Source organism: Chroicocephalus ridibundus, chromosome 3 (genome assembly GCF_963924245.1).
Source record: "Chroicocephalus ridibundus chromosome 3, bChrRid1.1, whole genome shotgun sequence".
Lineage (NCBI taxonomy): Eukaryota > Metazoa > Chordata > Aves > Charadriiformes > Laridae > Chroicocephalus > Chroicocephalus ridibundus.
The window spans coordinates 48467601-48495018 of record NC_086286.1 but is presented as its reverse complement, the minus strand read 5'-3'; the positions used below and the strand labels follow the sequence as shown (position 1 = coordinate 48495018).

General features: G+C 44.0%; 3 protein-coding genes across 4 annotated transcripts in view; 1 reads left to right on the top strand and 2 right to left on the bottom strand.

Annotated features, from left to right (window-relative positions):
* Positions 1–713: 713 nt before the first annotated feature.
* On the bottom strand, positions 714–5870 carry EXOC8 (exocyst complex component 8). Its single transcript, XM_063329042.1, has 2 exons — positions 4272–5870; positions 714–3608 (listed from the first exon to the last, which is right to left on the bottom strand). The coding sequence occupies exons 1-2, from the start codon at positions 5784–5786 to the stop codon at positions 3000–3002; spliced, it is 2124 nt and encodes a 707-aa protein (XP_063185112.1). The 5' UTR covers positions 5787–5870; the 3' UTR covers positions 714–2999.
* Positions 5785–12494, top strand: SPRTN (SprT-like N-terminal domain). Its single transcript, XM_063328953.1, has 6 exons — positions 5785–5872; positions 6107–6395; positions 7833–7932; positions 8759–8887; positions 9675–9942; positions 10212–12494. The coding sequence occupies exons 1-6, from the start codon at positions 5785–5787 to the stop codon at positions 10943–10945; spliced, it is 1608 nt and encodes a 535-aa protein (XP_063185023.1). The 3' UTR covers positions 10946–12494.
* An 11066-nt stretch (positions 12495–23560) lies between these two features.
* The window catches only part of EGLN1 (egl-9 family hypoxia inducible factor 1), a 37236-nt gene continuing 33378 nt past the window's right edge, over positions 23561–27418 (bottom strand). The window contains exons 5-6 of one of the 2 annotated variants that reach the window (XR_010070299.1): positions 25871–26294; positions 23561–24271 (exon numbers count right to left, since the gene is read on the bottom strand). Coding sequence is in view for 1 of the 2 variants with exons in the window: in XM_063329040.1 (XP_063185110.1) it covers positions 26230–26294 (65 nt within the window). In the remaining variant the exon portion in view is untranslated. Of the gene's footprint in view, positions 26295–27418 lie in introns of both variants that reach the window. The other variant, XM_063329040.1, reaches the window with a different exon arrangement.

Below are 27418 nucleotides of genomic sequence, written 5' to 3'. Positions count from 1 at the left end.
AAATGCAGAAAGCTGACATCCTCTGCAGGATGCCTGCCGATGGTATAGAAACACAGCAGGAAAAGAAAACTCGAAGAATTAAGAAATTAACAGTATAAAAATTAGAAAATGTATAAGAAAAGCATTACCAAGGAAGGAAAAAGAGTTGACCCTAACAGCTGAATGGTTCAGTGCAGCATCTTTGTTCCCAAATGTCCTACAAAAACATCCCGAGCCACGCTGCGAGGTAGCACAGATTTAATGCCTGCGCCTGCCCACGGCGTACTGAGGTTTCAGCGGATAAAACTCCACCTAGTGTGGAGATGGCTTGTACTGCACATTCAGCATTCGAGTTACGTATGAATAGACTCTGGTGACAAAATAATCTCTGGAAGGTAACAAACCCTACGGCGTTATGCTGCCCTGGTGTTGATGAGGCCTCCTGTATCTACCCAAAGTCCCATTAGAGTACAGTACAGCCTCTCCTCAATTTGAATCAGATACAATGTCGAGGAACATTTTCTTCCAACTTCTCCTTATTAAGCCACACACTCACTTTGTAAGAATGTAACTGAAGTGACATCACTTGGCTGCCTCTTAGATCTCCCTCACAAACGACTGACCTGAAGCTCTTCAACATCACTGGAAATTTATTAGCAGACTTGAACTTTGAACCAACATCCTCTTTCTGATGATGATGCAATAAAAACAGAAATACACCACTAGTGTTGTATGTCCAAAAGTTTTAATACGTGGTCCTCACTGTTCAGAAAAGTTATTGCATTAAATTCTAATACATAAATTCATCTGAATTAAAAAAAAAAAAAATCTACATTTTACACATCACAATTTTGTCACAGCAGCCAAAGGAAACCAGATTTTATACGAAAATGTCTCAAAACAGAAGAATACGACTAGTTCTTCCCCAAATCAAAACTGCCATCATATTATTCAGTAGTTACTACAAATCCCAGCTTGAACAACACTATCCCCACAAGTGTACAGCTCAGGAAAAGAAAAGTGCCATTCCAAATTACCGTCTGCAAATATGAAATTTATTAAACCATGACTCTCAGCATATGTTGACTTTTTCTGTTAACTGAATTAACATACAAAGCGTGTTTAATTTAATTGCACATTGTTTTCCTTAAGTTATTGGGGGTTTTTTATTATGACTTGAATAGATTCACAAGTTACAAAATATTAATGCTACCTACAGCAGTTTACACAAATCCACATGTGTTTGAAATTGTGACAGGCACACCAACATGATATTTGACCACCCAAAGGAAAGGCCAGATTCCCTGGTCCATTAAAACCAACATCCATGTAAGCCCACTGCTCCATGGATGACGGCCCTGCAGGCCATAAATAGGTTGATCAAGGGAGTAGTGACAGAGACGTAACAGAGCACGTGGCAGAATTACATTCTACATTTCATCCTCTGATGAGGATAAGATGTGCTATACCAGCTTGCAACGGAAGCATGAATAGGGCTTTCCTCTCTATTCAATCTTATGCCAGAGCCATAAGCATATTTATTCTGCTTTCTTCTGCTGTAAAGAAAACAACAAAATATACCTGTCTTCAGTGAAAAAAAGCCCTCCCTTCTCCCTCACTCCTCCCTCTCCCCTCTGCCTGTCATCATGGAGAGTGCTCACTTATAATCCACTTGAAAGTATTTCTCAGATTAAGTAGGGCCAGGTTGCTACCCTTGCCCACTTTAAACAGATGACACAGAATACATTACTCTGACATACTCCACCAGGTTCTGGTATCGAAAATAGTTCACTAGTGAAAGAACGCCTCTGTGGCTCTCTCTTGGACATAACATGTTCACACAATTTCTTATTCTCACTGTCCCCGTCCCTTAAAATAAAACTATAGCTATTTCAGTGGTTTTCAATCAGTTTTAGCTAAGAGCAATGAGTTACCCTTTAAAACCATTTTGTATCAGGTTTTTTTCCTGTGATTTGCTAGCAAAAGGCCCAAACACTGGAAAGGAAGTGAGCAGAGACAGTAGGATGCTTTGCAAAATCTAACCATTCAAAAGGCATCCAAAGAGCACGAGAACTAAAACTCACCACTAAAGTGAAAACTGCAAAAATAGGGAGAAATGAAGAAGCTCCAGCACAAGCAGTTATGCAGAATGTTTTACTAGCAATATCTTTTGTTTGTTCAGGCAGTCACAAGGCATTCATTGCCATGATGCAAACTGCAAAAGCTTCCATTTGAAAGTGCAAGAGTAGGATACTCAATTATTCCAGTTAAAAACACAAAGGGGAAGGGAAGAAAGTTATTTTTGATTCTTCTCCGAAGGGAACAAATGTTTCTGAAAACAAACCTTCTGCTGTCAGAGAGCTGTAATTTAAGCCAACAGGCCAGCTTATTAAATAGAAGCAGCCCCTTTACACACACAGAGAACATTTTTAATTTAGATCTGTCTCTGAAATGAATGAAGAGAATTTGAATGTTGGAGAACTGAAGAGTCTGCTTTGCTACCAAACAAATCTGACTGTGCAAATCCATGTTGTTTATCTTCAGTGCTGAGTCACAACTGCATGGTGGACGTGCCTCACCCAATACCACACCCTGGGTACTTCCCCTCCTACCAGAACACTGCCTTGAAAAAGAATTCCTACAGTGACACGATGAAAAGTGATCTTTTCCTGCCATACGGTGTACGTATATTTAAGACTTTCACAAACCTTTGGCCAAAAATTGTATACTATAGTACTTCCCAAGTCACAAACACTACACAAGCCATTCCTACAGGATATGCTGTCCGAGGACATGTGACCTCGACCTTGCTTCTCGCTCCCCCACCCCCCCATCCACCAAGAAAAGCATTGCATCCTTGCAGGCTTTGATTGTAAGTCTTCAGCTTCTGGAGTACAGCAGTAAGACTTCTGCATTTTTCAGGGACTCAAAAAAACCCACACCATTTAGTTCATAAATTCAATGTACAACATTTTCAGTAAGTGCTTTCACACCCCGTTCATAAGAACAGTTAGGTTACTTCACACCACAGAGGTGGTACTTTCCGGATTTACACGCATCAATCTTGAAGCATTTCTCAGATCCTGTAGCTGCTTGGCTGGCTTTCCAACTCCTTCCTCAAATCTTTTTTCCACAACAGGAAGGACAGTTTCATACAGGAAGGATGCATTCTGCCTAATGAAGGCTTTCTTCTCAGGGTCCTGTTCACATCGTAAACTGTAATCAACATGCTGGACAGCCACCAGGATGATTTCCACAAGACTCTCTAAAAGAACCATATGCAGCTCTGGAAAGTAAAGCTTTAACGCTTCCTCCAAGAAGGCCATAGTCTGCTTAGTGAAAGCCACTACAGTATAGCTAAGGTTGACCCAGCAGTCATCACCTGTGTATTGGTCAAAATTGCTCACCCCGCAGCTTCTCATCTCCTCCCTGAGTTTCCCCAGTGCCTCTGGAGTCATTAGGTTCATCCTTCTCCACATTTCCTCAGAGTTGCGGTGCTTGGTGGCCTCAATGATGATATCCTTGTAGCTCTGTAAAGCACCTTTGATATCCTTCACCAGAAGGGCATGAATGATGAAGGTGAGATCCAGTCCAATCTCGCTAAGCTGCTTGCAGTGCTCTTTAGCCACCTTAGGTATTAACAAAAAGCAAAGGCTGTTACTAGCGTGCAGGCCCCCTTTACATCTTACACATTTACCAAATTTATCACTCTCAGAAAAGAGAGATGCGTCAGTCATACTTCCTTATTTCTCCTCCTTTAAGAAATTCCTTATTAATGAGAAATCAATAACTGAAAGATAAACCCTGACTGACAAAAATACTCTGGACAACTACATTATAACTCACACACACACACATTTTTTTTTCCCCTATTAGCAGCTGAAATAAAGCACAACCCGAGAAAGTTACGTCTTGCAAAATATGGAAATGACGTCCAGGACAGGCTTGGAAAACAAACAAAAAGTCTTAAAAATACTCATCATTCAGATGTAGCTTATGTAAATTTTAGGACCTCCTACTGGCTAAAAGCAAATTAAGAATAAATACATATTGCATTTCTGATAAAGGCAGGATTTTTCTTGCTGTGTATTTTCATCTTAATGCTTTCCTCTGTAAAACTGAAAAAAAACCCAAACAAACTCCAAATGACTACTAACCTTTCAATGCAGAAAACCTCTCTGGAGACACACTCAAGAACCAACAACTAGCCTACGGTTAGAAAAGAAGATTTCCAAGCTTCGCAGCCTTTGTGTTAGCCATCATGTCACACCACCCTCTTTGGACCCTCTTACCTTGACGCACTCTGCTGCAGTCGACAAGCTCTCTTTACTGTCAAATACTTGCTTACTGAAGGCATCTACAAACATTCTCATGGAAGAGCGGGCCCAGACAACAAAGGCCGAGTAGCAGCCATTGTTACCAGCAAAGTCGGTCTCAAACTCTCTCGCCGTCTCTAGAAGGCTGGTGAAGAAGACATGGCAGAGCTTGTGGATGTAAAGCAGTGTGGCACCCTCAATGCGTAGCTGTCGAATGGCTGTCTGCACTGCAGCTGCACGGTTCTTCAGGAACAGCTCACATGCCTTGGTGGACTGGCCCAAGCGAATGAGCTGGGATACGGCTCGGCGGGTGGCCCGCGGCCCTCCCCGCAGCGAGCGGTCTGGAGACAGCTCAAACACCAGCACGTCCGTAAGCTGCCGGACCCGCTCATCCACCTTGGCCCGCAGCTCCTTCACAGGCTGGCTCACAGGCTTGTCCCCTAGATACTCGTTGAGTTTATCCAAGAGGTCCACCGCCCCCTCGAAGTCACGCTGAGCAATGCAGACGTCCAGGTCCTCAGGCAGTTCCTGGATCCACTCAAGTGAGAGGTCGACCACCTCCTCCTCAGCAGAGGGCTCTTCCTCTTCCTCATCCTCATCCTCCTCAAAGGGGTTGGTGGATTCAGGGGGTGTCGGGGCAGGCCGTGGCAGGGCCTCCTGCTCCAGGCGTCGCTTCTCACTGAGGGCCCGGTTGCGCTTGGTCTCCTCCAGCACCTCCAGCCACTCCTTCTTGATCTTGGCGTTCTCGGCCTGGAAGATGCGGCTCTCAGGGAACATGAGCAGCTTGAACATGTCCTTCATGGGTGGGTTGTCCTTGACGTTGACCACAGCCAGCCCATCGAGGGGATAGAGGGCATCATAGCGGTAGGCGCCGCGGCGGTTGGGCAGGGCGGTGGCCACCAGCAGGCAGTCATTCATGAGGAAGGCGTGCACCCGCTGGATCTGCGCCATGTGGTCAGCATCATACTCCACCAGGTCCCCGTTGTAGACGAGGTACTTGCCAGGGCTCTCAGGCAGGAGGTCACGGCAGCCCTCCACCTTCTCCAGGAGGGTAGTGAGGGTGCGCTGCCGCCCTTCCTCGCTGGCCGTGGCCTCCTTGGCCGAGAGCGGCAGGAAGGGGTCGGCGGCAGCACGACGGGCGCCCAGGGCGGGGTCATCGCGGTCGGCCTGGAGGAGCAGGGCCTGGGTGACGGCCTCCATGATGCCCTTCTGCTCGGTCAGGATGTGGCTGAGCTGGTACATCTCGCTCTCCAGGTAGCTGATCTCCCGCGCCGTCTCGATGAACTGCCGGTAGTTCTGATAGACATTGCGCTTCAGGCTCTGGGCCGTCTCCTCGCTCAGCGCCTGGATGCGCTGCCGGTGCTCTTGCAGGTCCCGGTCCCCGTCCGACTGCTGCGACAGCTGCTTCACGTACTCCCCCGCCGCGAAGCCCCCCGACTCCAGCTGCCGACGCAGCCGGCTCCCGCCGCCTTCACCCAGCGACAGCGCCATGGTCACGGCCGCCCCTCCAGCCAGCCCTCCGATCGCCGCCGCCACCGCCGCCGCCGGAGAGGCCGCCACCGCGCCTGCGCGCCGCGGTACGTAGGCCGCCTTCGCCAGCGTCGCCGCGCCCGCTGCGCATGCGTAGGAGCCCCCAACGGACGGAGGGGCGGGCGTTAGAGGGGGTTCTGCGCATGCGCAGTGCGCGCGGCGGCGGCGTTGGTGGCGCAGTGCGCATGTGCACGGGGCTTCAGGCGCCGCCGGGGCGACTCTAGCGCCCGGCCCGGGGGGCAGCGCTGCTGACGGGATGGCGGCGGCGGCGGCGGCGGCGGCGGCGGAGGCGGAGGAGGAGGACTTCGTGCTGGCGCTGCAGCTCCAGGAGCTGTGGGAAGCGGAGGATAAGGCGGCGGCGGCTGCGGCAGCGGCGTGCCCTGAGGCCTCGCCGCTCCCCGAGGCCTGGCAGGCCCCCTCGCCGCTCCGCCCGCTGTCGATGGTGGACGAGTCCTGGGAGCTGCTGGACCCCAGCCCCGACGTGCACGGCCTCTTCGTGCAGTTCAACGAGACGCTCTTCTGGGGGCGGCTGGCGGCTGTGGAGGTGTCGTGGAGCCCACGCATGACTCTGTACGCCGCCGTTTCGGGCCGGGGGGCAGCCCTGTGTGGGGAGGGGGACGGGGCTCCGCGGCCGGGCCTCTAGCCAGGCATCGCCCGGCCCGGGCGGGGAGCCGGCGTGCGGAGGGGGGCTGGCCAGCCGGCAGCGGGAGGGCGGCGGGGGAAGCCGGTCCTTCCCGAGCAGCGCTGTCGGATGGCGTTCGCCGGCCCCGGGTTTCAGAAGCTGCCCGTGAGCGGCCCCAGCAGTGTGCCAGTGCTGTGTCAGAGCTGTCGGAAGAGCCTGTGACTCGTCTAGCTGTAGGCTTTAGGGGGAGGAAGGAAAAGCTGTTAATTGTTACTGTATGCTGCTCCTTCCCGTAGCTTTGTAGGCACGAGCTCCTAGTGCCATAGCTTCTCTTCCAGGTGTTTGAATACCCTGCTTTTCTAACCTGGGATGTGGGTTGGTCACTGTCATTGTCTGTTTTGTCCTTCATTTGTCGTCCTTGGCTGCTATAAATGGCTTTTCCCGTGGTGCAGGCAAAACTGGAGAGATGTTAAAGTGGAATAAATAACTTGGTCTTAAGCTATGTGTGTTGAACTTAAACTAACCTACTTCTCTTGCTGTCATTTTTCTTATTCTTAGGTTTTATGGTAGTTTTACAGCATGGCAGAAAGGCAAATATGAAATGGTAATAGTATATTAACAAGACTTAGAATAGACTACTAGGAAGGGGAATATACAAGAAATCTGAGATTTAAAAAAAAACAACCAACTTTGGAGTGCAGGCTGCAGTTCTGCAGCAGATCAGCTGATGCAGTTGTTGGCTGCTGGAGTCCTGCCCCCTCTTGTCTTCTGCTGGTTGCGGTACTCTTTAGACACTTGAAAATATTTGGATACTGAACTGGTAGAGGACTACTCTAATCACAAAAAAAAAAAAGGAATTTTGAAAAGTTTCTGCTGGATTACTGTTCAGAAGTGATGATCTGTAAAGGTTCAGTAAGCATCAAAAGTTCGGGGAGGGTGAGGGGTGAAATTGCAGCATCCAGCAGTTAAGTCAGTGTTGGCTGCTGTGAATCTCTGGCTTCTGTTTTATGTATTTCACCCATCAGGAGTTCTAATGGAAATAGTCCTCTGCCTCCTAAACAGGTTAGCTTGGAACAGTCCATTGTGATTATTTCCCCCCCACCCTCAGGATCGCTGGCTTTGAATTAAGTGATTGCAAGACATCTAATAAATTATAGTATCTCTTTTGCTGGTTCAGTCACAGTTTATTCTAAGAAACTTGCAGGCTTTTTTTTCTTGCTTAATGAAAACAGAGTTTTTCAAGTACCTACTAAAAATGGTTTCTCATGTTCTGAGTTACCTAGTGTGTGTTGGAAGGGGCCAGCATTTTAACTCCAATTCTCAATTTTTTTCATGTACTACAGGAACAAGTAGGTTTTCATACTTGCCTTCTGTGTCTCTTTCAGCTGTGCTGGATTGTGTAGATATGAAGGAAAAAGTGGAATGTGTTCCATTCGTCTAAGTGAACCACTCCTAAAGTTAAGACCAAGGAAGGATCTCGTTGAGGTATTTGAAGGTTGCTAATGAATCTGCACGTAAAATGTAGGGTGTCTCCCCTCCCACCCTATACACATATTTTACATTTCCTAGTGGAATTCTTATATACAGTGATCTGTAGATTGTGAAACAGTGGTGGCATTGTTGCTGCGTTTGTGTTGCTTGTGTTGCAAAGGCATGTTAATTTTTCAGGTTTATGCTTCTTAATGGGGAACTCTGAGTAGGACTCTAAAGTCACTTGTTTATTTTAATGACTTTATAAGGAAAAAAACTTTTTTACTCCTAAGTTATCCTCTAATATTAAAATCAAGCATGGACAGAAAGCACAATCAGAAAATGGCTGTAGTTTCATCTTTTAAGTCAAAAGGCCAACAGCAGAAAATAAGGGTATAGGATATGACTGTAAACATAACTTTGTGTTGCTTCTTGTGCCTCTGTCAAGGCTGCTGCTTTGAATTGGCTCAACATTAATTTTTCTGTAATGAACAGAAATGCTGTAGAGTTTCAGCTTTCTCACAAGAGTCTCTCTTTTCAGTTTTAGAGGGGATGATCTCTTTCAAGGTCTGACTTAAGTTTGAGGATTATTTCTCCTGTTTGGAATATCACTTATTGTACTAATATTCTCCAGCATGTTTTGGTGGTATGGGAACAGGGGTAATTTGATTTCACAGGTAGAATCAGTATTACGTTTTTATGACCCAGACTGAACATGTGAATGCGTGAAAATAAGATCCAAATACCAAGATAAATGTAGAGGAGTAAAATACTTCCAGCTTAATTTTGAAGCTATCTGTAATGCTTTTCAGTAAATAGTTAATGATTTGCATTGTTTCAGACACTGTTGCATGAAATGATCCATGCCCTGCTTTTTGTTACTAATAACGACAAAGATCGTGAATCTCATGGACCAGAGTTCTGCAAACACATGCGTCGCATTAATCGCTTGACTGGAGCCAATGTCACAGTAAGCATAATCCACTTAACTAATTTAATAGAGGTTTCTTACTGATTTGGTTTTTTAATAAGCCTGATGTGGTATGAGTAATACATTTGTCCTTGCTAGACACTCCACAGTTGGTACCAATACAAATTTGCATCCAATTGTATGCCAGTACCATAGTTATTTTGTCAGAGATGGTGGTGGGAACAGGTTGAGGAAGATGTGGTGAGTTGTTAGTCATGTAATTTTCAAGTATGCTCTCTGTAAGTATTTTTCTTTAAACTTTTGTTGTAAACTTGAAACAACATGGTGATACTAGGGACAGAATAGCTCCATGTGCGGAATAGTATTTGGGGAAGAGCGCTCTGGTTTAGTTAAGATTTATATCAGTAGAGGCTAGTGGGTTGATAATATTTAAAAATAATGCATCTGATAAGATTAATTAAGATAATAGCTGGAGGAAGAACACAATACTGGTATTGTTCACAATGCATTCTAAATAATACATCATTTAGGGTGAAATTGTAGATAGATTTTTCAAATTGATTTTACTGCAGTTCAAACAAGATAGCCAGGACATATTCCTACACGTCCTGTCTTTTTTTTTTAAAGCTTTGTTTTAATGGTAGATAGATGTTGATCAAATTTTACCCAGGTTCAGCTCTCTTAACTGGTAATGTGAAAAATCACAGCAGTAATGGAAGGAATGAAATAATAATATGTTTTTACAAAAATCCTGTAGAGCTAGTGATAGAAAATTAGAAGCTTTCTGAATGACTACTTTGGTTTGTTTTTTTTTTTTTAAACCTAGATCTATCATACTTTTCATGATGAGGTGGATTTGTACCGCCAGCACTGGTGGCGATGCAATGGCCCTTGCCAAAACAGAAAACCTTATTTTGGATATGTGAAACGTTCAATGAATAGAGCACCCTCTGCACGAGATTTCTGGTGGGCTGAGCATCAAGAGACTTGTGGAGGTACATTCACAAAAGTGAAGGAGCCAGAGAACTTTTCTAAGAAATCCAAGGAGAAAGCCCAGCCAGCAAAACTTCCAAATTCTGAGTCAACTAACAAAGGTATTTAAATTTATTTTTTTTCTCAAACAAATACAGATCAACCACTACACAAGCTTTGGTTAGATATTACTGTTATGTAGCAAAAAACATGGCCCACTTTATTTGTGCATTTCTAGGCTCGTTCTCAACTTAATTGTTTGCAAAAGGTTTACTTTGCTACACTCTTTTCAAGCAGCAGATTTTTCGGGCGAAGTACATGAAATACTAAGCCCGTGATTTATATATGAAAAAGTTACTAACTTTTCTTACTTTCTTCTCTTATTTTGCAGGCAAGCCACAAACACGTGATATGAAAAATCTGACACCTTTTAGTGGAAAGGGATATCGGCTTGGAGGAGGAGACAGTGGACTCTCAGAAAAAAGCATAAATTCCAGCAGCCGTGTTAGAAACACTGAAACACCTGGTTCACAGCATCGTTCAGCAGTAAAGACAATACCAATCCCTAAAAATGAGATAAAATTTGAAAAATCTCCCCGTAGTGGCATCTTCTTTCCACTCTATGCTGACGATGCCAGTGAGAAAATCAACTTGGCTTCAAAGCGTGAGTTTCCTAAACCCTCTGTTGCTAATACAAAAGCTTACAAGAATGTTAGTGGATCACCTGTTAAAATTGCTCGTGTTATGGAAGAAAAATCAAACCAAGGCTCTGCAAATGGCAAGAGGGTTATGCCGTTTTATAACAGGCCACCAAAACAATTTTGTTTTGAGCAGACAACAGCTGAGGTTGCACGAGAGGAAAAAAGCTCAGAATTTATTAATACACTGCAGAAGTGGCCAAAAATGGAAGACAAAACTGCCTTTGAAAACTATTTCATTAAAAAAGGGAGTACTGATGTCACTTCCAGTATAAATACACCTATGAAAACCAAAACTGAATCTACAGTGTCCTCTGCAAGTTCCAGCGCTACTGTAAGGCAGGATAGAAAAGTCGGTTGTCCTGTTTGCCAGGCTGAGGTTTTGGAGTCTAAAATAAATGAGCACCTTGATTCTTGTCTTGCATAAAACCTTTCAGAAAGCTGTCTCAAAAAGATAAACCAAGGCTGAAAACATTGCTTGAAAACTACTTTGCTCAGGGTTTGCGTAGCTGTGGTTACTTCCCTGCGTGCCTGTTCTGAACTGGAATGTAAGCTGCTGTCAGCATGCTGAACAACAAGTTTTGTGGAGTTGCACGTCAGCGCTGACCAGGAAGTTTGCTGCTAGTTATATTCCAAAGAATCAAACATTCATGTTTTAGTAGGTGGATGTTCTTGCTGACGTTCTTGCTGCAGAACCTGAGTAATACAAGAGAAAGTGGATACTTGCAAACTGCATGTTTTCAAGGCAGTTTTTAAAATCAAGATGTTTTCTATCCTATTATTTTTTAATTTGTTCTTAAGACCCCTTTGTGTTGTTTTTTTTAAGTGTTTTGGGCCATTCTTAAAGTTAACCATCTGTAATAGGTAAGAATCGTTCTGTTTAATGCAATGTAACAAAGTGGCAGGTATTTTTAGAGTAGTAAATATTTTGCATAAGCCACAATTACACTCTCAGGTGGTCCTTCTCACCCGCGACCTTTTTGAAAACATAGATGAGAATGAGAATTTCAAATCTGGGCTTTTGCCAAAGATGGGAGAGGCATAGGCATCAAAAACATAGCAAAGTGTCCATTTGGATTTAATGGGTGGGCTGTAGCAGGAAAAGAAAGTCTAGAAGGGCAATGAAGGTGCGAGGAAATCAAGCACAAGACACTTGGTAGATGAGGAGAAGGCCCTGCACTTACAGGAATGATTTTAAAAAAAAAAAAAAAATCATTTTGAGGAGCTTGTTTTCAAAAGGGATTTAAAAGTTAGTATACTGTTAAAAGTTGGAGTGGTCAGATGCAACCTAATGAACGTCTGTCTTATGTGTCTTTTGGTCCGGGATCCCATCTAGACTCTCCACCCACTTTTTCTGATGGTTTGCACAAACTCTATGTTGAAAGTTCCCTAGTTGTCAGGATATAGGTATTATGTGCATTAGTGACTGACCTCCGTATGCTGATACTAGTAAGTAGAAGTGAGGAATATCGGTATATACTGGTAAATACTGGTAAAGGCTGTTCCTGGCTGTATCATAAAAGCCTTCATGATTTTCCAGTTAGACTTCCAGTGCTTTACAGGCCAAAATGGCATTAAACTGACTTAGCTGACAGTCTGTGTTTTGCTGCTCCTGGAAGCCAGCCAGCTCGGTGGTTAGTATCCAACAAGTCAGGCAGTTGTGTACTAAAACCATTGTGCTGTGGAAAGTTATGAACACTGAGCAGATGTGTTTTCTATAGAAACTTTCTGACATGTTAACAGTTTTCTTGCTGCACTGAAAGTATTTAACTGGTTACACAATTAACAGCTTGACTCCTTACTTGTAAAACCGATTATAAATATTTTTGTTAAAAAAATAATTGTGCTGTTTCATATATTGTTGCTGTAACTTTAAATGGCTATATTAGCCTCGGATGCACATATGTTTGCCTTTATATAACCAATTACTTGCTGCTCCCTTTTGAAATTGGGAAATAAACTGATGTGCAATGGAATTTGGCAAATGATACCTTTACTCTTTTTAATCATTGGTGTATTTTTTTTAAATACTGATGCTACAGATGTTTTATGTGAATTGGGTTGTTCTTGTATATTCTGAATAAATTGATATTGAATTTTAACTTTTCATTAAGCCTGGGTTTCACATGGCAGTTGTGGCCATCTTGCGTTACTCAGGAGTGGGCTCACCTGTATGGCTAATAACAGCCTAGTTTAATAGATCCTTTTTGTATTAACACTTTCCCTTCACAGAGTCACAGAATGGTAGGGTTGGAAGGGACCTCTGGAGATCTTAAATTTCCCTGTAAAATCAGGTGTTGGTGAGTGTAAACTGCATCAGCCTCTGCCTTCTCCGTCATATTTTTAGGACAGTTTCACATCTGTTCCATTTCTGTGAAAAATTTTACAAATACTGATTCTAAAACTTGATCTGATATGTTAATTTTCCATACTTCCTTCTTAAAACTGCAGTATCTGTTAGCGTTCCCACTGCAACTTGAGATTACAAGGACAGTACTGCTCAGAAGTATTTGTACTATCATACGTTTTTTTAAGATGAGGACTAGATTCACATCGTGAATGGTCTGTCACATCATAAAGCATTTTTTGAGAGGTATTTCCCTTACTATTGTTCCCATCAGTTTCCTGGTTTGTCTTTCCCACTGCAACTGGTAAGAGTAAAGGATCGCTCCAGGAAGGGAGCGTTGTGGGTATTGTTAAATACACTTTCATATTCAACTGAATACTTTTTTTTTTTTTCCTGATGTCTTCTTTTACATCAACAGTGTTAATGTGAACAACAAATAGAAACAAATGTGGGAATTGGCCTGTAGAATTCAGTGAATGGTGTCGCCTGCCGGGGAGCTCGGCGGGAACTTAAGCTGTAGGCAAGTCCTGTTTCAAATATACAAGTGTCCTAAAATAGATCTGTTCTCAAAACAATTGAGCAGTTTTGGACCAGCTGTGGAAAAAAACATCACCTCTGCCCATGCGTGTTTTTACAGCAAAGTATTATGATGCCAAGACCTCTTTTATACAGAGATAAAGGTGACAAAGAGCTGGGTGGACAGATTTTGCAGTTGCTACCTATTGCAGGCTATTATTAACAGGTCGTGCCTTGTTCTTTCGGGTATGTTGCTATGAATGCTGTTTCTGTAAGATTTTGTTCTTGAATGCAGTGTCCTTCCCACAATTATAACAATGACTACCAGTATGTTTTTCAAATATGCTGTTAAATTTGGGTCAAAGGCAAGAAACTTTGCCTTCTGTATCGGTTGACTTTGTCCTGAGTGAGTTTAGATACTGTCTACAACAGCAGAATTGAGTAATGAATCTTGAACAAACATGCTTCACTCAACTGCAAAATAAGTTGCCTGACTGCAATTCTGAGAAACAAGTTAATATGCTTGATCTCTGAGACAAATCAGGTACGAGAGAGGTCAACAAATGGTTCTGCAAACTAAAGGCAAAAGCAATCTCATTCTGTGGTCATCTGCTGGAATTGCTCAGAACGATTCAGATAATGTTTCCAGAGGTCAAACTACCTAAATGGGGGTTACTTAGCTATTTTGTTATTATGAAAGAGGCTGCTCTTAAGTTGCCTTGAGACTGGTTAGCCAGCAAGAAACCTTGAAGGTCAAATGTTTTCAAGTGTTTTTTACTGTTTAAGGAAATGTTTGTCTAGGAAGTTTTCATAATACTCGAGTTCTGATGAAGGAATTGGAAGTAGCATTTTTCTCTGGACTAATATATGAGCATCATGCAAGAAGACATGTAACAGAAATAGTCTGCTTTAAAAACATGTTTTTAAAGTGCCATTCCTCTATACTTTACCATCTTCCATAGTCCAGCCACTATTTGTATTCACTGGGGGTATGTAGGTCACAGGGGAAGTGTATTCTTGCAGCACGTTCAACCCTAATTCCTGCGGGTAAGCTGCTGAGCAGGCTATTTATGGCCGGGTGGAAGTACGCTTCTCAGGCAGGGAAGCTGCGGCTGCACAACCTGCGTAGGAGTTAGTTACCTGAGCCTCCTTTCCAGGAATGTTTTTCAAGAGAACAACGAAATGCTGTTAAGTTGGAACAACCTGCAGGAGGGCTTAGGCTACGCGGTGCTGCCTGCCACTGTACCAGCCTTCGAAATAAAGGATACCAGGTAACGCGTTACAAAATCAAAGTTGTAATGGGAAAACTAGTGAATAATTCCTGAAATTCAAAGTAGCTATTCAAACTTCAGGCTTCTCTTGCTGCAGCACCAAGATGTGCAGTATGGTAAAGGGCTTGTAAGGATTTTTCTTCTTCTTTGAGTGTTCTTCTGGAGCCCCTCAGTTCTGTTGTTTTTTCCATACGTGCAACATCCCTACACATCCTTACAGTAAAGCAAGTTGCACCATACTGAAGGTTAACAGGGAGAAAGAACAAACGGTGAGTTTCTGAGAGAAAAAAAAAAAAAGATGGACATCTCTTCTGAATTGGTTGGAGCAGTTCATGGTGATGACGAGGCTGGAGAATGTTAAGAAGCTGCCACCGCAGCTGTCTGGCTGGATCCAGCAGCGATGAAGCATCCTTGAACAGGCTGGCTGTGCAGCAGCTGTCTTGTGTGGCCATCTGAAGTTGAAAGGCCGATAAAAGGTTGGACTGGGTGATCTCCTGAGGGTTACATCTGACCTAAATTGCGTGATTGCTGCTGCCTGGCACAGTGACGGCAGCAGTGAAATGGCTGCTCTGCAGCAGCGGCTCCTTACCTGCCAGCCGGCATTCATGAATTTTACACTCCAAACTAAACCACTGAAATTCTTACTTGCATCTGGGTTATTACAGCTGTTTCGAAGTCTTGAGCTTAAAGAAACAATTGCTTGCATATGAATGTAAAGACTCTACATTAAATTACCCTTAAAGCCTAGTTGATGGGTAGACAGGCCACGAGAGAGGTTTACATTTCAGTACATGTGTGAAAATACGCTCTGTGTGTTTTCATATACTCATGTATATGGAAAAAAATACCAAGACACCAGGCTGTGTGGAGCTTGGGGATTCTTCGACAGGCCATTAGGTGTCACTCCTTGCATTTAAGGAATACTTATTTCTTCCTCTCCATCCTGCACAGGGAACCAACAGAAAGTGCAGAATGGGCGGCTTGGTGTTTCACCTACACCTGTGCTCCGGGCTGGAGATGGATCATCAGGAACCCCAACTGGACCACAAACAAGCTAAAGGAGGAGGAATGGGGGCGAGGTCTGCAACTAGCTGAGAGATGAGAAGTAAATCTACCATTACCTGGGTTTTCTGTGGGTGTTCCTTTTAGCTTTGCTGCAAGAGGGACTGGGAAGATGAGACAGGAGTTCCTTTTTCTGGTCCAGGCTCAGTGAATAACCCAAAAGGCATCCTTTTGTGGTCTGCATACACCGCACCACTTGCATCCGTTGCCGTGAAAAATCTAATTTTCTGTCACCATTTGGCATCAACCCAGCTCCTCAGGAGAGGCAGGACGGAGTTGTAAGAAGGCAGAGAGGTTTGTAAAACACAAAACTTAACCCCGTGCCTCGGCTAAGCCTGGGAGCTGGAGGGGTGCGAGAGGCCGAGGGCAGGGTGGTGTGTGCTGTAGGTGTGAAAGCTAAAAAAGGGAGATGGCCACGGCCTTAATCCCTCCGTTCCCTTTTAGCTTCTGCCAGGCCAGGCTGCTTTAAGACTGGATGAAGTTTCTAAGAAGGTGCAGCAGCTTGGCCTGAATAGCTCACCCTGTCTCTGTCCCATCCATCCCCTCTCCTTTGCATCATTTCATCTGCTTTTGTGTTCTAATAAATCTTAGATCTGATATTTCATAAACTGCATAACAAAGAATGTTTGAAGGAACAAAAATCAACAGGCTAATTATTTGGCTCACGCATTGCTTAATTTAGAAGCAATAAATGTTTTTGGTTTTTTTTTCTTTAAATGCCATCAGTCTCTGGATGATGATTTGTGTGTTCACTGCAAGTACCTTCTCGGTAGAGATGTTACTAATTGCACAAAGTCTGGGGTAAAAGGCAGACTAGAGCTCAGTGAAGGCCCAGTACAGTATCTTACCTCTACGGATATGATTTAGTTGGAGTTTTTAATTCTTGTAGTAGCTTCATTCAGTGACTTTACTGGTGGGGGGGAACAGCCAAAGGGCCTCTCTGTTCTTACTCCACTTCCTCCACGCTGCTTCGCTGCCCTGCCTTTGCCTTCCCACTGACCGCCCTGGTTTCTTCCCAAAAGCATCCCAGTAATTATCTGCTTTCTTCCCAGAAGGATCCATTCAGTGGGTGTGCTCGCCACCCACTTGTAAGCAGGTTTCGATTCACCAGGAGGGTGTGGGTTGTGTTCTGAGAGAGGCATGAGGCAAAAAAGCCGTGCAAATGGCTGCCTCGGAGGATGCCCCCCTGCAGAAGCCTCTGCAGCGATGGGTGCAGGATGGGACGCATCCTCCCCATGGCACCCACACGCGGCTTGAGAAACCACTACCCCTTGTGTTCAGCTTAAGGGCAGGGCAGCACTTCTCAGAAGCGTTCATTTGACCAGAGCGCTTTTATTTTTTATGCCCCTTCATTTTGAGTGCAGTGTACAAAGTCCGACGGTTTTGGCCTGTTTAACGTGTAACCCAGCACGCACTTGCTATTTCACAGGCCTTACTCCCAAGACTCGCCAGGGCCATGCTATTTACGGTGCACAGCACATCTTACAACTAGCTGTTTTTTCAACCAACAGCATGACAAACTCCCTGGTGTGTGACGGGACCACTCAACTTGGCATGGGCTGCTCCAGATAACGTGGCAGTGGAAGGATACGGTACAAAGTCTGGGCTGTTCTGGCAAATGGGAACATGTCCAAAGGGAAGAGTCGTCCTGAGGATAAAACACCCCGGCGGCTTCAGAGAGGACGGCATCTCTACCAGGCGGGGTGTGGAAAGCTGCGAGTAGAGGACTTCAGTCTCAAATCCTCTGTCTTCTGCAGGATATGTCGCTCAGAATTATTTGGGTTAGTCTTTAGCTTTGCATTTAGCAGTACCTATCCAGGAAATTTAACTTAAACATAAGAAACAACTTTATTATAGTGGTTTAACACAGGTACAGGTTGCCTGGAGAGGTTGTGGAGTCTCCATCCTTGAAGATACTCAAACCTCAACTGGACATGGTCCCGGGTAGGTGGCCCTGCTTGGGGCAGGAGGGCTGGACCAGACCACCTCCAGGATCACCTTCTACGCCCACAGCCCTGGGTTTCTGCATAACAACACCAGGAGCACTTCGGGACAGAGTGAAATTGCAGCTGAAGGCAGTTAGGATCCGTCTGCTCGCCCTTGCGCTGGCACAGCCCAGGGCTGCTCACACCACCTCTAACCATCAGCTTCTTTCCAGCTCCATGGGTCTTCCCCTCCTTGCAAGTTTTGGCAGGGGCAGTTCCCATCACTGCCACCACCCAGGCCATGTTCAGGAGGGACAAGTCCCCCATCCCATGCATCAGGGGGACTGGGGGATTTCAGGCAGGAGCCGGGCACGTGCCACGACACAAAGACAGGTAGGAGGAAGCTCTGCCCTGCCAAGCCGGGTGGAGAAGCAGGTAGCTGGGTCACCCCTTCTCAGGGCCTGCCCTGGAAAGGCAGGTTTTAATTGCTGCTTCCTCCCCAAGCCATATGGTGGGGAGGGGGGCAGGATTATCAGCCCTGCAGATGACGTGAATTAAAGCTCAGATGTAATTAACTTTGAAAGTACCTATAAGAGATTTAGAAGGCAGGAAAAGTATCTGATGACAGGAAATGGGAGGTATTTCAGGCACTGCAAAACCCCAAAAGGCTACTCAAGCTAGCTGGCAACATTTCCCAGGCAATTTGGCAGAGTTAAGAGGACACCACCCAAGAGGTTTTACCGCTAATGTTTGGGCTGACTCGTGTCTTGAAATGCAGTTTTGTCGAAGCAGACACACGTCCCGAGTGTTAAGTGATGCCACGTCTTTGGAGCTTTTTGGACACGAGCATCCTCTGAAGGAATGAGGCCTGAGATTGGAAGAAAACACTTAAAATTGTCTTAATGCAGCATGGCTCTTAATCCTTTTATAGGCTCCGGAGGGTTACCTGCCTTCAGGACTCTTCTGCAGTGGAGCGCTCCACACTAAATTAAGGCTTTGCAGCCTCGGCAGTGCAGGCGCTGGGCCACGCACAGGGTCATGGTCAGTCTGTGGCCACCCTGCAGCAGGTGCTGAGGGAAACGCCGCCTTCACTTCTCCAGGAAGAGAGATTGGGGGTGTCTCTGCTGTTGGGCAAGCACCCTCACTCAGCTTTGGGTGGTTTATGATGGGTTGATCCCAGCCCCGAGTGTATTTTCACATCTGGCTGTGGATTTGTGTTGAAGTGATACCATTTTCAAGGAGACTGACAGGTAGATGTCCTGTTTGTGAATCCTGCACCAGCTTCCGCTCTCCTTGTGTCTCTCTCTCTCCTTTCTTCAATAGGCAGACCACCCAAGATTGGCGTGAAACTGGTCCTGGGTGATGCCAGCATGGTTAGATACGCAGAATTCAGTGCCAGCAGAAGTCTATGCCTCATGAACCGCCACGGTTCAGCTGTGCCATGAATAATCCCACCATCTCTGCCAAAAGAGGAGGAGCAGCTTCAAGACCAGTTTGCTTCCCCGAGACGGTCAGCAGCTTGCCACACTGAGCTTTCGTCAAGCAGCACCAACTCGGGGCAGGTAGCGGCAGCAGCCAGAGGCAGCACTGCTGCCGTGACTTGGTAGCCACTCCTCTCTAGGTGTTTTGGTTTTTTTTTGCAACTCTCAGCCCAGGGCTTAGGTAGCACCTGGAAGGGCAGGCGTCAGGCTGCTGCCAACCTTGCATCTCAGAGAATTAAAAACCCCAAATGTTTTCCTCAGCCGAGTATTTTATAATTTAATCCTCCGCCCACACATAGGGTGTAGCAGAGAAGCCTGCGGCTCGGCTGACGTTGGGACAACACTTGGGGAGCTAACGCAGCCTGGAAGGATGCAAAAGCCCTGGGTGAGCGAGGGGGCAGGAGAGACACCCCCCCGCATATGCGGGAGCAGAAACGGCAAGGGAAGGTGCTGAGGAGAGGAGAAGCAGAGCTGCTGTTCTCCCTGCGCTCTCGCCTGAGGAAACTAGAGCAAATTCGCAAACCTGCTGTAAGCACTGGAGGTGTAACCAACCATCTCCCACCTCCCTGCTCCTTCATGCCTGCCCCGGTGGATGTTTAGCTGTAGATAAAGCTGCCTCGGGAGTATCTAAACAAGAGCTTACAACATCGTAATCAACCACAGCAAAAAAGCTCCCAACCAAAATACACCTCCTTTGATTGCTACAAGTTAAAGTAACTTGTTTGTGCAGCACAACATCCTCCGCCTGAAACAGAGGGACTTCTCTCTTTGTCGCCTCTGGGACAGCAAACCCGTGTTTTTCTGCTCTTAGGGAGAGGCTTTGTCCCGGTTAGGACACCAGGGGGACCCAGTCACTCGCTCTTATTTCCAGCTGTCCCCGGGAGCCGCTTCCCGAGGCGTTTGGCGTCCCCGCTCCCGGCGCCCCGCCAAAGAACCCCTGCGTGTTCTCATGGCTTCCTACCAGCCCCATCTTTTACCGTAAAATACACGTCCGGCGCTTAACATCGCATGGCTATGAAGTTGCAGCAACTCTTAACCACGTACGGTGGTTTCCTACTTGGGCTATTTTAAACAAATAAATGTTCTCGTAATGCACGCGGGGGAAAGATAAAAGTGCTCACAGAAGTTTAGCAACTGCTACCGCCATCCCATTAAAGAGTTCTACACGTAAGAAAAATGTCGGACTGAAGAGAGTTAATTTGAACAGTTTTTGCTTGTTCGTTAAAATATGACTGCGCAGAACACGTGCCCAGCACCACGTTACTTGTGCTGTGGCTGGGGAAGGGGAAGTGAAGGGCAATAAATATGGCCAATCTGACAGCTCAAACCTTGCTCTTCGCTATCGGGAACACCATCAATTGGACTCTAATCTCTGAAAACGGATTTGGTTATTACCCATGGCCCCAATTCCCTTTGCCAAACGTTAGTGGTGTCTACCATCACATTTTCCTTGCAAAACTATTTCCTCCTTGATGTCCAAAGATGCTGCCAAGTGCTCCAATAAAAACAGTTCTTCTGAAACATCCTTCCGTTTTGGTAACCCCAGGTATCACACTCACCAACAGCTAAGATCGCACTTTTCGGGTTTAGGAGGGGTGGTTTAACAGCAGCTAATTAATTAACAGCAGTTAATCAAGCCCCAAAATTCTAGTTACCTTTGAGCTGCCACGACTATGCCTTCTGCTATAACGCAGTCTCTAGTAATAGATTTTTAAAGCTTGCTTACATATGGTAACGTAAGCAAGATACATTCACAGCCTAAGTGACTTGCCTTAAGACAGTTCTGATCATTTTTTTTTTGCTTCGCTTTTTGTTTGACCCTTGCTTTCTTTAGGGAGTGAAGTACCAGCTCACGATCCAAGACAATATTCAAGCTTTCTGTTTGTGAGTAGGAGGCAAATCTCTGCATTTTAGTTATTCTGGATTCATTTTCTATTTAAAAGTAAAAATAAAACTGAACCATGCCAGCCCCTGAAATGAGCCCAGGAGAGGAACTGGTTCCACCCTGACAAACCAAGCTGACACACAGACAGGCCCACAAGGAGCACGGGATCCACACGGTGAATATTCAGAGAGGGATTTTACTTCCCATCCCTGACTGCATTTGAAGAATGGATTTCCAGTTGAGACACTGCTCTGTTCACTGCCCTCCTAGTTCAAACAAAAAGTTACAAACCTCCCATCTTCACAGGTAAAAATACACTATTTTGCAACACACATCCATGAAGAGAAAGGTGGAAGGGATACATCAACAGTTGTCTTTCCTGAGGGAAACACATTGTGTATTTTTTTTTTCTCACACTTCATGTTCCTCCCCAAAGCAGACACTTATCACGTATTTTCGCTTGGCATGTCTCATATTCCTCATACCCATCCTCCCCACGTTTCATCTTGGTCTCGTGCATCAGTCTCTTCCAGTCCTGCTTTACCATCTCTATTCAATTCATTCCTTCCTCCCTGTCCTGCTAAGGACTTCAGTCTATCTCCAATGGGCTGGTGATTTGCATCTCATCTGCTCTTCCACTTTCAGAGCCAACTTTTAGTACCTTAGTCCATTTGGGAGCTACGGGCTCTTTTTTTTCTCCTTACTTCAGGGAAGGGATAAACGTGCTGTATATTCACTCAACTTCAAAGCGATGGGGAAAACCTTGATGGAACTGAGTAAGTGGCCACAAAAGTCAACAGAGCAAATTTTCTGGAACTGGTTTTGTCTGGTAGGCAGAGGACCTTGAACCTGCTTCTGTCCGCTGCTGTCCACCCCCACCAGGCAGGGTCAGGCAACTCAGATTCAGCAGACGCTGTGAAGTGAACACAGGCCTTACTTACAGCAGCGTAACAGCAGAAACAGGCTTCAACACATTTATAGCAATTATTTACATTCAAGCTTTACTTTACATCTGCAAAATAGCCAAGTATTTTACGTGAAAGCTGACTATTGGAGGCCCAGTTTTCTACGGATCCATACCTTTCCCCACACACACACCAAAAGAAAAAAGCAGATGACATCCAAATCCAATGAAGTCCCATGGATTTCTTCCAAGTCTTCTCTGCCGAGTACTCATACATTCCCACTATGTATTTGCACATGCATGCAGCTGTCTGCATCTCTGCATGCCTGCAGGCAAGATACACGCTAGGCATCCGGCGTTTTGAGATTCTGAGTTTGCTGTTGTCACTTTGCAGTCTCCCCTCTTTTTCGAAGCATTCAGCAGGCAGAAGAATGGTACTTTCCAGTCTGATTATACTTACCAAGGTGACTTAAGAGATGTGATCTTTCCACTCCTGACCTTAAAGTGGTCGGCACTCCCAGATGTTTTACGTAAAATACAGGCTGTCAGCTAGCTTCCTCTCAGATTTGCGTCTTTCTTTTGAGAAACACCCAAGAGAAACTTCATCTTTCCCTGGTGCGGTGTTTGACTTCACTATGCAAAACGATCTCCCTGCATACTGTGGTCAGCAATGTGATAATTAAAAAAAAAATAAAATAATAAATCAGGTCTACCCAGGATGGTGGCAAGTGCTAGAAGGCTTCTTCCTTGTTGTTTTAGATTCAAAGATGGGGGAGAGGATATTTCAAGAGAACACGTAAGAAGTTACACAGCACTGAAGCATAAAAAAAAGCCTCAAAGCTCTCCGGGGCCAGCTCAGTGCTGCTGCACTTAGGTTTCAGCCTAACACTGGAAAGAGCAGAACTGAGCACCACAGGTACCGAAGTGCCAATAAGGCTGACAGACTCACCTGGAGATCCAGGTAACTCTTCCTGAACCGGTACAAGACAGACAAGCACACAAGAGTCGGAGCAACGGCAGAAGCACAGCCAGACAGATACTTCCTTGATTACCGCACAGTCAAGCTCATCAAAGCTTACGAAGCTCATCAAAAAGCTTAGGGAAATTGTGTGGCATCTCGTATGGGTTGGCATCTGTAGACTCTACCATTCTGCCATCTTCAAAGGGCTCATAATTCACTGGGACTCACGTAAAACTGGAGTGCTCCCATTAAACCTTACAAATCCTGTTTGAAAAGGACTTTGGTTTTCCATCTCACATCCCTGTCAGAAAGTGGTGAAAAAACTAGAGCTGCCTCTTAACGTCCATCATCACTCTCCAGTCAGCCTAAACTTGAGTGCTGTTTTTGAGGGAGAAAGTCATCAGGAAAAACGATCACCACGCCCAGGGAACTGTAGGCAGGGTACAAAGCAGCAGACCCTTCTCCAGAGTAGAAACAGCTCTGACTTAAAAAAAACCAAAAACAACAAAACCAAACACAACCAAAAACCAAAAAACCCCCCACCAAACAAGAAGCCCAACAACAAACCAAACCAAACCAAGAAAACCCCACAAACCCACCAAAAATCCACATGCCCCCTTTATCAGGGGGCATTTATAAATTAATTGCTATAGCTTTCAAAAGTTACACAGATTGCAAATGACCACATAGTTTCAAGAACCTTTATACATCATCTTTTTTAATTAGATTAGCTTTACAAGCAACTTGAGAGCTCTTTCATAATGAACACTGCTTTTCAAATTACACAACTTTATAGGCAACCTGTAAATGAATCCTGAATTTCTTTGCCTGCTATAGATAAAGGTCTCGTATTTTACAGCCGGCTAACACCATGAATAAAAATAGCATTATGAAGCTTTATCTTTAACCAGGACTAGACACATACAGATCATAAGACAGTTTAAAAAATAGTTTTAAAACAACGACCTGCTTGGTGATGCTCAAGACTGAATATTCAACCGACATGAAATGAACAGTTTCTAAAGGACATGGAAGAAATGGCTGACCTGATTTGTTGACCCTATTGTAACGACTTACATGGAGTGAAAAATTAAGCACTTTTTAAACCTGTCTGGCAAGCACAAACCTACAGTGTGATTAGAATTTGATACGCCATGTAACTGCAGAAGTTTGAATTACAGAGGGACTGAAATGAGTTTAAAGGCTTATGCTTACATTTCTAAAACAAAACCAACCAAACCTCCGTTAAAGTAGTACTAAAGAAGATGAAGTGGAAGAGGTGGCTTTTTTGCTTGTTTCACTGGTAGCCTAAATGCACTGCAGACCAGACAGTAATGAAGATTTGCACTCCTTGGCCAGGTTGGCAGAGGCACTTACAGTAAAGGTATCCTGTCTGTTTTTCTGGGAAGAAAAGAGGAAAGAGGAAGAGAACTGTAAAGGGCAAGAACTCTCTAAAAAAAAGGAAAAGCAAAATCAAAACAAAACTGGGATTTCTGTTGGTTCTCCTAAGTGATATACCGATACTGAATTTTTTCCCCTTTCTGTCAGTTTGTTACTAAACAATTAGCTTTTTCATGTTTTACATGAACAATAGTAATCTTTTTAATAAAAAATTACTGAGCTTTCCATAGAAAAGGTCTCTAATTGAATACAAACTATACAGATGCTAAAATTGTCACAAGTTGTAATATATACAGAAATATTTCTGTACACTCACATTGTTTTGGCTAAGTAAGGAAATAAGGGACAGATAGAAAACTGCAGTGGGTAAGCTGATCAACCCCCAAACTCCTGTAAATATGAATGCTGTCTTTTATAGGTTTGCTTTTGTTTTCTCAAGCTTTTAAAGCTCAGGGAAAAAAAAAGAAAAAAAAGAAGAAGAAGAAAAAAATTCAATCAGTGTCCAAACCATCCACTTCTTAAAAATAAGAATATCAAAGTTTCTACACATCTCACTTTTATTCTGTGATGTCCCCTTCCCTTGATAAAATGAAAACAATGTCAAAGAAAATAAAAGCTTTCTTACTAAATATATACCTCAGTATTGATCAAAGGGCAGTGCCTTTTTGGGGAAATCCTTCAGCACAGTGAAAACCTAAAGATGTATTGCACAAGGAGCCTACAGTGATGCACTTCAGCTTCAGTGTGCTGACCATCTCCTTGATACTATATAATAGATCAAGGTGTCAACTTGCAGACTGCACGGGACACCAACGTTTGAAAAGGAAACTTAAAAAAAGTGAATTTTAGATATTCTATTAACTTATATACAAAGGAAAGGGGGGTGGCAAGTATTCTTTAGAAAAGGGAGAAAGCTCAAAATTTTCTGTCAAGTACATAAGGAGGTTCTGGGTACCTCTAATAGCCTAGGAAAGCCCTTGTATATTCTTGCAACTTGATGGTATTTACCAGGTCCCCAAAGCCAATGACAGCAACCGATAGTGTCAAGTTCACTTAGTGCCAGTCACTTAAAAAACAAACAAACCAAAAAAAAAAAAAACCAACCCCAAAAAAACCAAACCAAAAAAAAAAAAACCCAAACAAAGAATAGACGGGAACTTCCCCTCTGTGGATTCAACATACAAAACCACAAACTGAATGTTACTAATAGCAAGATACTGATTTGCTTCTGTTAATAAGGTTCAAGAGGACATAGTCAAAAAAACAATACAGCAGCAATCTTTAAAAGTTAAGATTAGTGTGAGATATGATATAAAACAATCAGGTTTTTAGCTGGTAATTAAAGTGCTCCTTTTCTGACTTAAGGTGTAAAGAAAATTAAAGTGATTATCAGTTACTGGCAACCCTTACATTAAATTAGGTCTTTCATGGCAGAGGAGAACAGTATGAACAGTTTTACAAAAATAGATCCATGTTATTTTGGAGAATACTGTAATTTTTTTTTCTTTTTTTTTCAGTTTTTCTTTTTTTTTTTTAAGACTCAATTTTGATAAACTGTACCTGGTCATACAAAAAATTACCCAAAATTCAAACTTTTACCATATAAAAAAAGGGAGAGATGAATTGGATTCAGCTGGATGACAGGTCTTGCAAAATATAAGGATGGACAAATTCTATGTAGGGCACTTATTTATGTCCAGATGCATATGCTGTTTCTTACTGATTGCTTATCTTCTTCACATAAGCAGTCACAGGCCTGGAGTCACAATCACATAGTACAATGCTTCAGCAGTCAAAGAATCTTCTATTTGATGCAACATTGAAACACTGTTTGCTTCTTTATTAAAATGTTGGTTTGTTGTTGATTTTCCTTTATCTTGTTATTCACATTCAAAAGTTAATAGATAGCATCAAGATTTATCAGGGAGAATAGCAAGGGGAGTTGCTAAATCAAAGGCTTATAAAACGTCTTTCCCAACTGAGTCAGAAGGTTTATTAAGTTCAACCCTCACACCTTTTTCACCTGTGGAAATAGGAAGAGGAAATCGGTATTATTTTTCAGCATTTATCAAATGATAATATATAAATAAATATAATATGTAATTTAAATATATATAATATATATAATATAAAGTCTACAGAACTGCTACATCACTTTCCAATTACTTTTAAGAGAGTACTTTGAAGATTGTCTAGTACATATGATCTAGCAAGATACTGATTTTTGTATACGTGCTCTGTATCCTGTGCTCTGTGAAGTTAATGTGCCGTGGTTACTCATAACCTCTGAAAGCAGGCGTTTATCTGGCTGTCCAAGTAGAAAACTGGATACTTCACATCACCTGTGCGGTTTTGAAATTCACCGTTTCAGCCTTTACAAGCAAAGGTAAGCTTTAAGAATGGCCAGTTGAGAATCTGAGGACATTGTTCATTATACTGGATGAGAATATCCAGAGTTGCTGGGTATTTACCCTATGTAAAGAAATTCTGAGGGATTTTTAAAATGCAATGTTCCATTTGACTTGCTACTAAAAAATGAACAAAACAAACCCAAACCTACACCTCTTCTGCCCTTTTCTCTGAAAACTGACCTTCAGGTACCCCCAAAAAGCTTGACTCTCAAAATGTTAACAGACACAGTATCCCATATTCAAGAAACAGTCACACATATTCTGCACGGTTTTAGTTAAGACTTACACTAAGCCAAAAAATGAAGAGTTTTCTATTTTATGGCATTTTATTCTATAATTTTATAGTATAGTATCACTGGAAAATAAAAAGCATTTGCACAATTCTTGCTGCAGGTACAGTGCAAAGAACACCATTTTAATTGGAAACAAAACTGGAATCACTACAATATGAAAATATAAATCAATTACAAGGCAAACCGATATAAAAATTTTAACTACCACTCCAACCCAGCCTGCCTGCCTTAAGTGCCTGCAGTTTAGGGGGACCCTGGAAAGGGAGGGGGGCCGGTGGGGGCAGCACCTCCTATGCAGACACAAACCCACCCAAACCATTTCCCTACATTCCCTCTGGACGAGCAGCAGCCGAAGCTGCGCGGGGATGGCTGAAACAGCCCTGATCCGGCAGGGCCAGCTGCAGGAGCTGCGCCGTCACGCGCGTGTGACGCCAAGCCCGGCT

Bases quoted from the DNA above. Each gene is read 5' to 3' on its own strand.
- SPRTN (XM_063328953.1), top strand. From the start codon at position 5,785: ATGGTCACGGCCGCCCCTCCAGCCAGCCCTCCGATCGCCGCCGCCACC. The intron at 7,933-8,758 runs GTATTTGAAGGT...GCATTGTTTCAG, and splicing joins CAAGGAAGGATCTCGTTGAG to ACACTGTTGCATGAAATGAT. The intron at 9,943-10,211 runs GTATTTAAATTT...CTTATTTTGCAG, and splicing joins TTCTGAGTCAACTAACAAAG to GCAAGCCACAAACACGTGAT.
- EXOC8 (XM_063329042.1), bottom strand. From the start codon at position 5,786: ATGGCGCTGTCGCTGGGTGAAGGCGGCGGGAGCCGGCTGCGTCGGCAG. The intron at 3,609-4,271 runs GTAAGAGGGTCC...TTAATACCTAAG, and splicing joins CTGCAGCAGAGTGCGTCAAG to GTGGCTAAAGAGCACTGCAA.